General features: G+C 41.7%; 1 protein-coding gene across 3 annotated transcripts in view; it reads right to left on the bottom strand.

The window, feature by feature from the left end:
* Positions 1-13,231, bottom strand: part of RNF17 (ring finger protein 17) — a 116,281-nt gene that overhangs the window by 31,432 nt on the left and 71,618 nt on the right. For all 3 annotated transcript variants that reach the window (XM_051850672.2, XM_008259960.4, XM_051850673.2), the window contains 4 exons: positions 13,089-13,209; positions 3,266-3,493; positions 1,676-1,826; positions 1,456-1,574 (listed from right to left, as the gene is read on the bottom strand). In XM_051850672.2, coding sequence (XP_051706632.2) covers positions 1,456-1,574; positions 1,676-1,826; positions 3,266-3,493; positions 13,089-13,209 — 619 coding nt within the window. The remainder of the gene's footprint in view (positions 1-1,455; positions 1,575-1,675; positions 1,827-3,265; positions 3,494-13,088; positions 13,210-13,231) is intronic.

Here is a 13,231-nt window from a genome sequence, read left to right as displayed (position 1 = left end):
TGTTGTGGCCAGTTGGGGAGTGAACAAGCAGATGGAAGACCTATCTCTTTCTGCCTCTTCTATCTGTGTAACTCTTTCAAATAAATAAATAAATCTTTAAAAAAATTTAGGTTTATTGTGTAGTATATTTGGAGTTCTCTCAGGAGATCCAGCTCTGGCCGTTGCGGCCATTTCGGGAGTGAATCAGCAGATGGAGACCTCTCTCTCTGTCGCTCCCTCTGTCTATAACTCTGCCTTGCAAGTAAATAAATAAATAAATCTTAAAACAAATCAGGACAAGCCTAATTTCCCTCCAATCTTTATAATTTAATCAACAATATCAGTTCTTACTGAAATGTATATACATAATAACTATTTTAATTTATCCCACAATACACGAGTAACAGCTTCAGAATACAATATCAACACAACAATATTGAGATGAAAGAAAACAGCTAATGGTTTTTATTTCTAAAGGGGACAGGTATTTTTTCATTCTTGGAATATAGTCCGGTGAGGATGAATAGTCATATTAATGTTTTAAAGTCACTAGAAGAAGTTTCTGAGTGTATGCTATTACTGTACAGTTAATTTCATTTTTACTATCGTTTTTGCTTATTTTTCATATAAAATATTAACATAGTTCCAAAGTTAAATCACTTGTTAGTAACCTCTTTTCTTTCTCCCAATATCTTACTGGAATTACCCTTACTCCTAGTTAATGTAAGACAAACAGTAAGCTTACTCAACTTTTAATATAAACTCCTGTTTCTCCTCTTTCCACTACTGTTTTAAAAATTTTGCTGTATCTACTTTGTATACTATACCATTTCTCTAATAATCATCATTTAATATTATAGGTAAAATATACAATGTTAACCATAGTCCTTTTGTCAAAATGTCTCATATCTTTTTGGTTATCTGAAGCTTGTTCTCTTACAGACTTCTCAGGGAGTTTCCTGGGCACCACACTCCTGGAGTCCTTCAGTGGTCCTATCAGTAAGCAGCTTTTATGCCTAGAGGTTAGTTTAGCTGGATATGAATAAAATCTACAACTTGGGGCTCGTGTTTGGTGCAGCAGTTAAGATGATGCTTGGGATGTTTGCATCCCATGTCAGAATGAATTGGTTCCAATTCTGGATCTGCTCTGATTCTACTTTTCCAGGATACTTATATAATTCACTTTTTGCTAATTCACATAATTTTAGGTTTTCATGAAATTCTAAAGTTATGTTGTCCCTGAAGATAAATTTTTATACTCAACAGTTTCAATTCTATCTAGGTAACTTTCACACTCCTCTATTATTTTCTTAAATGCCACTAAATTTATGTGCTCAAAATAGTTCTGTTAACCTCTTCTTAAAACCTCAAATTAGATTTTACGAAAACTTCAGAACACAAATTAAAACTGATAAGAATTTACCCAAGTATTTTAAATATTCAAAAATGAAAAAAATTTACTCAGTTAAAAACTACCTTATGTCAACAAGAGAGCATTCCAAAGACAATCTTCCCATTGTCTTTAGACTTTCTTCAAGTTCTCTCAAACAGTTAATATTCACTACTATTTCCACACCCACGTCATACAGCAAGACCTAGGAAAACAATAGCTTTAAGTCTAGGGAAATACATGATTTGAAAATATATTTACAAACTGAAAAACCATGCAAAATGCATTCACTTTCATGGTTCTTACCTCTACCAATGTGTCTGTGACCATTTTAATGATCTGACCTCTTCGCCACTGATTTTTATCTGGGACCTTAACAGCACAGTGCATATCATTTTCCCATTTAATAGGTTTCCATTTTGAGTGTTCATAAGCAGCTATCATCTTTTCTTCTAAACTATATACAGATAAAACAAAGTTTCATTTTCTAAATTTAAAAAATGTTTAATTTGTATGTATCTCATAAATACAACATTATGTAAATAGTTATTCCCACTGTGCCCATCCTCCCACCTACACTCCCACCCCACTTCTTCCCTTACTGTCTTTACTAGATCTATTTTCAATAAACTTAAACATATATATATATATGTTTAAGTTCATGTTAAGTCTATGTTAAGTATAGAGTTCAAAAACTGGTATGCAAGAGAAAAAGGAAAACATTATAAAGGAAAAGATAACCAAAAATACAGAATAAAAAGCTGATCCTCGCCAGCGCCGCGGCTCACTAGGCTAATCCTCTGCCTTGTGGAGCCAGCACACTGGGTTCTAGTCCCAGTCGGGGCACTGGATTCTGTCCCGGTTGCCCCTCTTCCAGGCCAGCTCTCTGCTGTGGCCTGGGAGTGCAGTGGAGGACGGCCCAAGTGCTTGGGCCCTGCACCCCATGGGAGACCAGGAGAAGTACCTGGCTCCTGCCATCGGATCAGCGCAGTGCACCGGCCGCAGCGTGCCAGCCATGGTGGCCATTGGAGGGTGAACCAACGGCAAAGGAAGACCTTTCTATCTCTCTCACTGTCCACTCTGTCAAAAAAAAAAAAAAAAAAAAAAAAAAAGCTGATCCTCAACAGTAAAGAGAAGGGCTCAAACCTGTTGCTTCTCATAGTGTCAATTTCATTTCTACATGCTAACTTTTGGGTGCTCTATTAGTTATAGGATATCAGAGAGAACATATAAGAGTCTGTCCCTTTGAGACTGGCCTATTTCACTAAGTATGATGTTTTCTAGTTTTGTCCAAATGACCGGACTTTATTTTTTACTGCTGTATTGTATAATCTTTTCTAATTCTCAGATCATAGATCATAGGTTTTCCACTGCTCCCCACCCCTACCCCAGTTGTACTCCAGCCCACATTCCTGCCTCAGGTCTTTGAACTAGCACCTCCCTCTGCCTTCGCTGAGCTTCTGTCAAAAACCCTGGGGACTTACTCCATCTTCCTCCAGAACCCATTTTAAATGTGTCTCTGAGGTCTTCCTTGATCCCCTAAAATTACATTTTCCCCCAAATGCTTTATTTTTTGTATTAAACTTCCAATCATCTGCTATGCTAGAAGTTTCATTCATTGTCTCTCTACTAGATGTTAAGTTCCATGACAGCAGAAACTTGTCTGTTTTCACTACTGTGAGCTACAACCCCTAGAATATGGCTATCACACAGTAGGTACTCAGTATTCATGGAATACCTTTTAATGTAGTAGAAGTAACTAAGAGCAATACTATTTTTATATTTTAACCACAGAATATTTAGTTAGCACAATTTTATTACTTTAAAAGTTCTATATTTATGACTTCTAGATCACTGAAATAAAATCTTATATACTGTTCTCTTTATATGTAATACCTATTAATTAAGTTTTCTGTTAACAACCACTGAACATAAATCTTCTCAGGAGATACTACATTACAGATATGCACGGGCAGTTCCTTATTATAAAGTGACTGGAAATTCTCATTTGGTAGAGATTTTGCAGACACAGGACGTAAGTCATTTACTTCATTGGAAATAATTTCTTCTAGAGAAGGATCCCACACTTCAGTATGCTTTTCAGAATCATCTTTGAGGGTATATCTGAAAAATAACAAAATTTAGAAAAGTTTGCAAATTATTTTATGTATGTTTGGATTTGGTTACATTTACGGATGAACAGGTTTTAGTTATCACTCACTGCTTCCCAGTATTGACAATTCTATCAATTACTAAATGTAATTGGAGTTACTTTTTACAGACGTTCTTAATACTGAAGTAAACACAAAGAAAAACATAAAAACCAAATCTTGTTTGAAAAACATGGTTCAAAGTACCAAATTTGCTCAGAACTTCAGTTCTTCCCATTGCTATTTGTAGTCAAATAGGGAAAGAATAATTCAAAGTTCGACAACTTGAATATTTCTCTTTGGCTAAGAAGAATCCATCAGGGCAGGCATTCGGTGTAGCTGTTAAAATGCCCCTTGGGACACCTACATTCCGTATTGGAGTGCTTGGGTTTGAGTCCCAGTCTTCATTTTTTTTTAAAAGATTATTTTACTTGAAAGTCACATTTACAGAGAGGAGAGGCAGAGGGGTGGGAGGGGGAGGGAGGGAGAGAAGGAGGGAGGTTGGTTTCCATCCTCTGGTTCATTCCCCAGATGGCCACAATGGCCAGAGCTGCGCCAATCCGAAGCCAGGAGCTTCATTTGGGTCTCCTGCTTGGGTGCAGGGGCCCAAGGACTTGGACCATCTTCCACTGCTTTCCCAGGCCATAGCAGAGAGCTGTATTGGAAATGGAGCAGCCAGGTCTCAAACCGGCAACATATGGGATGCCGGCACTGCAGGCTGTGGCTTTACCTGCTACGCCACAGCGCCCTGCCACCTCCGGGTTCTTCTCTATTCCAGTTTCCTGCTAATGAGAAGTAGTATTGATGGCTCATCTAATTGCATTCCTGCCACCCCTGTGGGAGACCTGGATGAGCTCCTGGCTTTGGCTGGTGCAGGCCCCACCATTGTGAGTGTTTGGTGAATGACCAGCAGATAGGCACTTTTTGTCCATATCTGCATCTCCAACAGCAAACACTCATTAGGAGGGGTAGCTGCTTTCTAAAAAAGATCAATCTCTTCACCAATGAGAATACAAGTAGAAAACAATTATATTGGCCGGTGCCACGGCTCACTAGGCTAATCCTCCGCCTTGCGGCGCCGGCACACCGGGTTCTAGTCCCAGTCGGGACGCCGGATTCTGTCCCGGTTGCCCCTCTTCCAGTCCAGCTCTCTGCTGTGGCCCGGGAGTACAGTGGAGGACGGCCCAAGTGCTTGGGCCCTGTACCCCATGGGAGACCAGGAGAAGTACCTGGCTCCTGCCATCAGATCGGCGCGGTGCGCCAGCCGCAGTGCGCCGGCCGCGGCGGCCATTGGAGGGTGAACCAACGGCAAAGGAAGACCTTTCTCTCTGACTCTCTCTCTCACTGTTCACTCAGCCTGTCAAAAAAAACCCACAATTATATTAAAATGTATTAAATTATATTTAATATTAATTATATAATTATATATTAATTATATTTAAATATTATATTTAATATTCATAAATTTGATGAAGTGAACTATAATTAGTTTTTACATAAAGGAGAAGCTTAACTTCACAAGAAACTGTGATTTAACCATGGTGACTAATTTTTTTAAACCCAATCAACAGTTTTCAGTCCTGCCTTGAACTCTCCATACTAGTTACTCTTTCCTTCTTCAAATGTTCTTTCTTTGGTTCTCGATCCACCACCTTTTAGACTTCTTTCTTCCCTGTGATGAATATTTAACACTGTTATCTTCATCAAGAGACTGATATGAATGAAACTTATGATTTCATTCATTTTTTTAAAATATTGATTTACAGAGGCAGAGTTACACAGAGAGAGGGAGAGACAGGTCTTCCTTCCACTGGTTCACTCCTTAAATGGCTGTGATGGCTGGAGCGGGGCTGATCTGAAGCCAGGAGCCTGGAGCTTCTTCTTGGTCTCCCATGCGGGTTCAGAGGCTCAAGGTCTTGGGCCATCTTCTGCTATCCCAGGCCATAGCAGAGAGCTGGATTGGAAGTGGAGCAGCCTGCACTCAAACCAGCACCCATATGGGAGGCAGGCACTGCAAATGGCAGCTCTACCCACTATGCCACAGTGCCAGCCCTGATTTCATTCATTCTCATCTTCTCACTTGTCATTTAAATGCTAACCCTACCCGCACTACCTAATTGGATCCTCTTCTGAATTTCAGATTCATGTGTTTATTTCCTCCATTCAGCTCATTCAGTCTAGTATTCACTGGGTATGCACTACGAGACAAGCATAATACTAGATACCCCAGACATGTCGGGGGGGGGGGGAACCACAGGCTATGTGTCTTAGGGAGTTTTAAACTGGTATTTATCTTTTTAAACTTTCAGTTATTTGATGTGTAGAGAGAGCAAGAATGAGATCTTCCATGTGCTGGTTCACTTCCCAGATGCCCACAATAGCTGGAACTGGGTCAGGCTGTAATCAAAGCCAGGAACTCACATCTAGCTCTCCCATATAGGTGGCAGGGACCCATGTACTTGAGTCATCTCTTGCCTTCCCAGAATGTGAATTAGCAGGAAGCTGGTTGGGAAGAGGAGACAGGACTTGACCACATGCACTCTGATGTGGGATGCAGACATCCCAAGTGGTGGTTTAACATGCTGTAGCACAACACCCATCCCCTCTTGGAGTTTATAATCCTCCCTCATATGGGGGACATATGTGCCAAGCCCCCTAGATGCCTGCAACTGTGGATAGCACTAAACCTTTTTTCCTGTATATACATACATACCTATGAAAAAGTAATTTTTTTTAAAATTATTTATTTGACAGGCAGAGTGGACAATGAGAGAAAGAGAGAGAAAGGTCTTCCTTTTTTGGCGTTCACCCTCCAATGGCCGCCATGGCTGGCGCGCTGCGGCTGGCGCACTGTGCTGATCCGATGGCAGGAGCCAGGTACTTCTCCTGGTCTCCCATGGGGTGCAGGGCCCAAGCACTTGGGCCATCCTCCACTGCACTCCCTGGCCACAGCAGAGAGGTGGCCTGGAAGAGGGGCAACCGGGACAGAATCCAGTGCCCCGACCGGGACTAGAACCTGGGGTGCCGGCGCCAGAAGGCGGAGGATTAGCCTAGTGAGCCGCAGCGCTGGCCCGAAAAAGTTTAATTTGTATGTTAAACAGAGTAAGAGATTAATAACTAATAGTTATAAATATTTATAATTAGAACAATTATAGTAATTTATATTAGAACAATTATACTATAATAAAATTTATTTGAATTGTTTCTGGGATTTTCCACTTAATATTTTTGGACTATAGCTGACCACGTGGGAGGGAAAGGGAAAGGGAAAGGGAAAAGGAAGAAAGGGTAGAGAAAGGAGAGAGAAGGAAAAGACAGATGCCTGCCACCTGCTGGTTCATTCCCCAAATGCTGCCAATATTCTAGCTAGGTCAGGCTAAAGCTGGGAGCTGGAACTCAATTTGGGTCTCCCGTGTGGATGGCAGGGATCCAAACAGTTGAGCCAACAGCTGCTGCTTCTCAGGTATGCATTAGCAAGAAGCTGGACTCTAAAGTGAAGAGTTGAACAGAGGTGCTCTGATAGGGAATATGAGAGTCCCAGCATCTCAAAAAGGCATCTTAACTGCCTCACCAAATGTCTGCCCCACACTCTTGATTACTTTAACTCTAATCAGTTTTTTTTTAAACTTTTATTTAATGAATATAAATTTCCAAAGTACAGCTTATGGATTACAATGGCTTCCCCCCCATAATGTCCCTCCAACCCGCAACCCTCCCCTTATCCACTCCCTCTCCCCTTCCATTCACATCAAGATTCATTTTCGATTCTCTTTATATACAGAAGATCAGTTTAGCATACATTAAGTAAAGATTTCAACAGTTTGCTCCCACACAGAAACAAAGTGAAAAATACTGTTTGAGTACTAGTTATAGCATTAAATCACAATGTACAGCACACTAAGGACAAAGATCCTACATGAGGAGTAAGTGCACAGTGACTCCTGTTGTTGACTTAACAAATTGACACTCTTGTTTATGGCATCAGTAATCACCCTAGGCTCTTGTCATGAGCTGCCAAGGCTATGGAAGCCCCCTGAGTTCACTGACTCTGATCATATTTAGACAAGGCCATGGTCAAAGTGGAAGTTCTCTCCTCCCTTCAGAGAAAGGTACCTCCTTCTTTGATGACCCATTCTTTCCACTGGGATCTCAGTCGTGGAGATCTTTCATTTAGGTTTTTTTTCCCCCCCCAGAGTGACTTGGCTTTCCATGCCTGAAACACTCTCATGGGCATTTCAGCCGGATCCGCATGCCTTAAGGGCTGATTATGAGGCCAGAGTGCTGTTAGGACATCTGCCATTCTATGGGCTTGCTGTGTATCTCACTTCCCATGTTGGATCATTCTCTCCCTTTTTGATTCTATCAGCTAGTATTTGCAGACACTATTCTTGTTTATGTGATCCCTTTGGTTCTTAGTCCTATCATTATGATCAATTGTGAACAGAAATTGATCACTGGGACTAGTGAGATGGCATTGGTACATGCCACCTCGATGGGATGGAATTCGAATCCCCTGGTATGTTTCTAACTCCACCATTTGAGGCAAGTCAGCTTGTTCTACTTAATACTTTTGGTTGAATACTGTAATCAATACACAATTCTTCTTAAGTGCTGAAACTTAACTGAAAAGTGTTCGCTGTTAAATATAAGAGTGGGAATAAGAGAGGGAAGAGATGTGCAATTCGGGACATGCTCAAGCTGACTTGCCTCAAACAGTGGAGTTAGAAACATACCAGGGGATTTTTTTTTAATTTGAGAGGTGGCGTTACAGAAAGAGAGAGGGACAGAGAGGTCTTTCATCTGCTGGTTCACTCCCCATGTGGCTCAAACAGCCAGAGCTGGACTGATCCAAAGCCAGGAGCTTCTTGTGGGTCTCCCACATAGGTGCAGAGGCCCAGTGGTGCTTGGGCCATCTTCCACAGCTTTCCCAGGCCAAGAACAAGGAGCTGGATCAGAAGTGGAGCAGATGGAACTCGAACCAGTGCTCATGTGGGATGATGGCAGCTTTACTCACTTTGCTACAATGCCAGCCCCAATTCTTAAGGTATTTTATTCCTCTATATGCTACTATAAATGGAATTAACTTTTTTGTACTGTTCACTGTTAGTGTGCAGAAACACAACTGATTTTTGTGCACTGACTTTGTATCTGCCTTTTTGAATTCATTTACCAATTCTAATAGCTTTTGGAATCCTTTTAGTTTTCTATGTATGAGATCATATCATCTGCGAACACAAAATCTTCCTTATTCCTTTCCAAGTTGGATGCTTTTCTTTTACTTATCTACTTGTGCTGACAAGGACTTCCAGTACTATGTTGAAAAGCGGTGGTGGAAGTAGACATTCTTGCTTTGTCCCTGATTTTAGAGGAAAGGTCTTTTGCCACTGATTTATATGCTATGGGATTTTCACGTCTGGCTATTATGCTGATAGGTAAACAAGCACACTAGGTTCATCAGGAGTATCAGCCTGTAATCTCTTTTCTGTAGTGTCCTTTTTGGCTCTGGCATCAGGGAAATGCTGGTCTCATAAAATAAATTTGGAACTTTTCCCTTTTATTACATTTTAAAGATTTTTATTTGAAAGAGATAGGGAGGGAGGGAGAGGACCAAGCTGAAGCCAGGAGCGTCATCAGGGTCTCCCACATGGGTACAGGAGCCCAAGGACTTGGGCATCTGCTGCTGCTTTCCCAGGCGCATTTGCAGGGAGCTGGATTGGAAGTGGAGCAACCAAGACCAAATCGACCCCCATAGAGGAAGCACGATTTGAAAAAGTTTAACATTGTTTAAATATTTGGTCTTAGCACTGTCTTTGATGGGAGACTGTTACTGATTCAGTCTCCCCATTAATGATCTGTTGAGATTTTCTATTTCTTCAGGATTCAGTACTGGTAGGCTGTATGTTTCTAAGAATTTACTCATTTCTTGTAAGTTATCCATTTGGTTGGCATGCAACCACTCATAGTTTTTTTTTTTTTTTTAATTTTATTTATTTGAGAGGCGGAGTTACAGACATTGAGAGGCAGAGACAGAGAGAAATATCTTCCTTCTGCTGGTTCACTCCCCAAATGGCTTCAAGGGCTGGAGCAGTGCCAATCTGAAGCCAGGAGCCTCCCACATGGGTGCAGGGGCCCAAGCACTTTGGCCATCTTCTACTGCTTTCAAAGAGCTGGATTGGAAGAGGAGCAGCTGGGACTAGAACCGGTGCTCATAAGAGATACTGGTGCTGCAGGCGGAGGATTAACCTACTGTGTCACAGTGCTGGCCCCCATAGTAGTCTCTTTACTTTTCTGTTTTTAAAAAGATTTATTTATGGGGCCAGCACTGTGGTGTAGTGGGTAAAGCTGCTGCCTGCAGTGCTGGCATCCCATACGGTCACTGATTCGAGTCCCAGCTGCTCCACTTCTGATCTAGTTCTCTGTTATGGCCTGATAAAGCAGTAGAGGATTGAGCAAGTCCTTGGGCCTTTGCACTTGTGTGGGAGATCCAGAAGAAACTCATGGCTTCAGACCCGCCCAGCTGTGGTCATTGCAGCCATTTGGGGAGTGAACCAGAGGATGGAAGACCTCTCTCTCTGCTTCTGCCTCTAACTCTGCCTTTCAAATAAATAAATCTTTAAAAAAGAGATTTCTTTATTATTTGAAAGTGAGAGACAGGAGAAACAGATCTTTCATCTGCTAGTTCATTCCCGAGATGGCTGCAGTGGCCTGGGCTGGGCCAGGCCAAAGCCAGGAGCTTCATCCAGGTCTTCTACATGGGTGACATGGGCCCAACAGGCTACTAGCAGGGAACTGGATTGGAAGTGGAGCGGCCGGGACATGAACCTGCACCCAAATGGGAGGCTGGCATTGCAGGTGGCAGCTTAACCCTCTATACCACAACACTGGCCCCAATTCTTTATTTTTCTGTGAAATCAGTTTGTAATTCTTTTTATTATTTTGATCTCTAATTCTTAGTTTGGCTGAAGATTTGACAATTCCATTTATCCTTTTTAAAAAAATAAACTTAGTTTTTTGTTCTTTTCTAGTCTCTAATTCTGCCTTTTTTTTTTAAGATTTATTTTACTTATTTGAAAGAGTCAGAGCGAGGTAGAGCCAGTGAGAGGGAGAGAGTGAAAGGGGGAGAGAGAGGGAGGGAGGGGGGAAGCGAGGGGGGAAGGAGGGGGGAAGCAAGGGGGGAGGAAAGGGGAGTATGAGGGGAAGAGGAGGGGAGGGAAGGAGAGGGAGAGGGAGGTAGAGGTGGAAGGGGAGAGGGAGGGAGAGGGAGAAGGGAGGGAGGGAGAGGGGGAGAGGGGGAAGGGGGGAGGTAGAGGGGGAAGGGGAGGGGCAGCAGGGAGGGATGGGGAGGGGAATAGGGAGGAGAGAGGGGGGAGGGGAAGGGCAGCAGGGAGGGATGGGGAGGGGAATGGGGAAGAGAGAGAGGGGGAAGAGAGAGAGGGGGAGGAGGGAGAGGGGGAGAGGGAGGGGAGAGAGAGGAGGAGGGAGGGGAAAGAGAGGGGGAGGGAGGGGAAGGGGGGAAGCAAGAGGCGAGCTGATCCAAAGCCAGGAGCCTTCCCTGGGTCTCCTACAAGAGTGCAGGGGCCCAAGGACCTGGACCATCCTCCACTGTTTGCCCAGGCCACAGCAGAAAGCTGGATCAGAAGTGGAGCAGCCAGGACTTGGACCAGCACCCACATGGGATGCTGGGGCAGCAGGCCGGCCCCTCTGCTCTGATTTTTAATATTTCCTTCCTTCTGCTGACTTGGGTCTAGTTTGTTCTTGTCTTTCTAGGTCCTTGAGGTACAGAGTTAGGTTGTATGAGATCTTTCTTCTTTATTTACAATGTAGGCATTTATTGCTATAAATGTCCCTCTTAGAACTGTTTTGCTACATCTAGTAAGTTTTGGTATGTTGAGTTTTCTATTTGTCTCAAGATTTTTTAAATTTCCCTTTTTATTTCTTTGATTCACTGGTTGTTTCAGGAGTATGTTCTTAGAAAGTATTTAGGAAAAATTCTCCACTACTTTTCAGTAGGAAGTTATCAGTAATATTTAATAACTTCATGATTTAGATAATCTATGACATTAAAATCAGTCCTAATAGAGCTTTCATAAAAACCTAACTCAGTAAATGGTTTCCAGGTTTCAAAACATACTACTGACTTTTAGCATGTAACAATTTTCTGATATTTAATTGTATTTGAGCCAACATAAAATTCACCATTTTACTGTTTTTAAAATAAAGTTAAAGTTGTTCTTACCTTATGATACAGCAATCTCACTGTTAGGCATTTACTCATGAAAAATAAATATATAAAGTCTATCCAAAGATCTGCATATAAATATTTACAGCAGCTTTATTCAGAAAAACACTCAAAACTGTGATGAACTCAAAGCTCATCAAAAGTTCACTCAGAAGTTCATTTAAAAAATTGTGGTACATCCATACAATGAAATGCTAGTTATCAATAAAAAGAAACAAATTATTGATAAGTGCAACAACATGGATGAATCTCAAAAGCATTATGCTAAAAGAGGCCAGGCACAAGAGGTATTATTCTGTTCACATAAAGTTGTGAGAAAGTCAAAATTATACAGACAAAAATTAGACTGATGACTGCTAGGGGTTAGAGAACTTTTTGGTGTAAAGGAAACAGTCTATATATAGATGGTGAGGATAGTTATATGACTTTGTCAAAATTCAGTAAAGTTTTTGTCTTAGAGGGATGAATTTTTTACTCCACATAACTTGTGTCTCAACAACCCTGTCTTCAAAAAGAAAAACCTCAGTTCAATAGAGCTTAAATGTTACTCTCAAATCAGTCCTTTCCTCACTTGAGAATGGCCCTCCCTCTTTTGCTTCTAGCTGCTCCAGTGTTAGGGTAGGTAGGACAAGCATGGGCATAGATCATTAAGGCCTCTGCTGGACATCACGTTTTCTCTGACTTTTGCTGGTAGTCCCACATGTAGGTGCTATGCAAATACTGGCTTACTTAGGGCTGTATCTGCGAGTTCTTCATTAGATCCTACAGGAGCCACCGCACAGTCCCTACTGTGGAAGAATTTGTCTTGCCCTCTAACTCTTATCCTCACTATGACTCTGCCCATTTGTGTCTGGGGTCACCTCAACTACTGGCTCATCCTCAGTGGGTATTAGCACAATGGCTTAAGCCTGGATATCTTTCAAAGTACCCACCTGTAATCAGGAAAACTTGTATTTCTTCAGAAAGGAATATGAGCTATTCTATCACTGTGTTTGTTGTCTATCCTGCTTTTTCTCTCCCCAATTCTCTTCTCAACTAGACACCTGGGGCTGGCTAAGCAGATGTTCCACCAAGAAGTAGGATGCAAGTCTTGTTTTCTTAGAAGTACTCTTGATTTCTAGGGGCCTTTCTCTTGGTTTCAGGGTTCCTTAGGGAAGGATATTAAAGATATTCTACTCCCCATTAGACCAATGATTCCAATTATTTTCCCTCTATTCTTTCTGATCAAGGAGTAAGGAAATTCCCAAGTCTACAGAATCCAAAGGAGCATTTAATGTCAGATTAAAATGTTGCATAAGAAGTAAAAATGAAAGTTTATATGAGAACTTACCTTACTTCATAAGATGCTAGGCCTTCTTTGACTAGCTGGTCATTAATACTAGTGGGATTCATTCCTGGAACACCAATAGAATCAAACAGCTCGACTAGTAGCACATTATCTTCCAGAATTTCTGTAAAATCATTAAGACTAGT

Source organism: Oryctolagus cuniculus, chromosome 9, assembly GCF_964237555.1.
Source record: "Oryctolagus cuniculus chromosome 9, mOryCun1.1, whole genome shotgun sequence".
Classification (NCBI taxonomy): domain Eukaryota; kingdom Metazoa; phylum Chordata; class Mammalia; order Lagomorpha; family Leporidae; genus Oryctolagus; species Oryctolagus cuniculus.
Note: the sequence above shows the minus strand (reverse complement) of the source record. Positions and strands in the feature narration are given on the sequence as shown.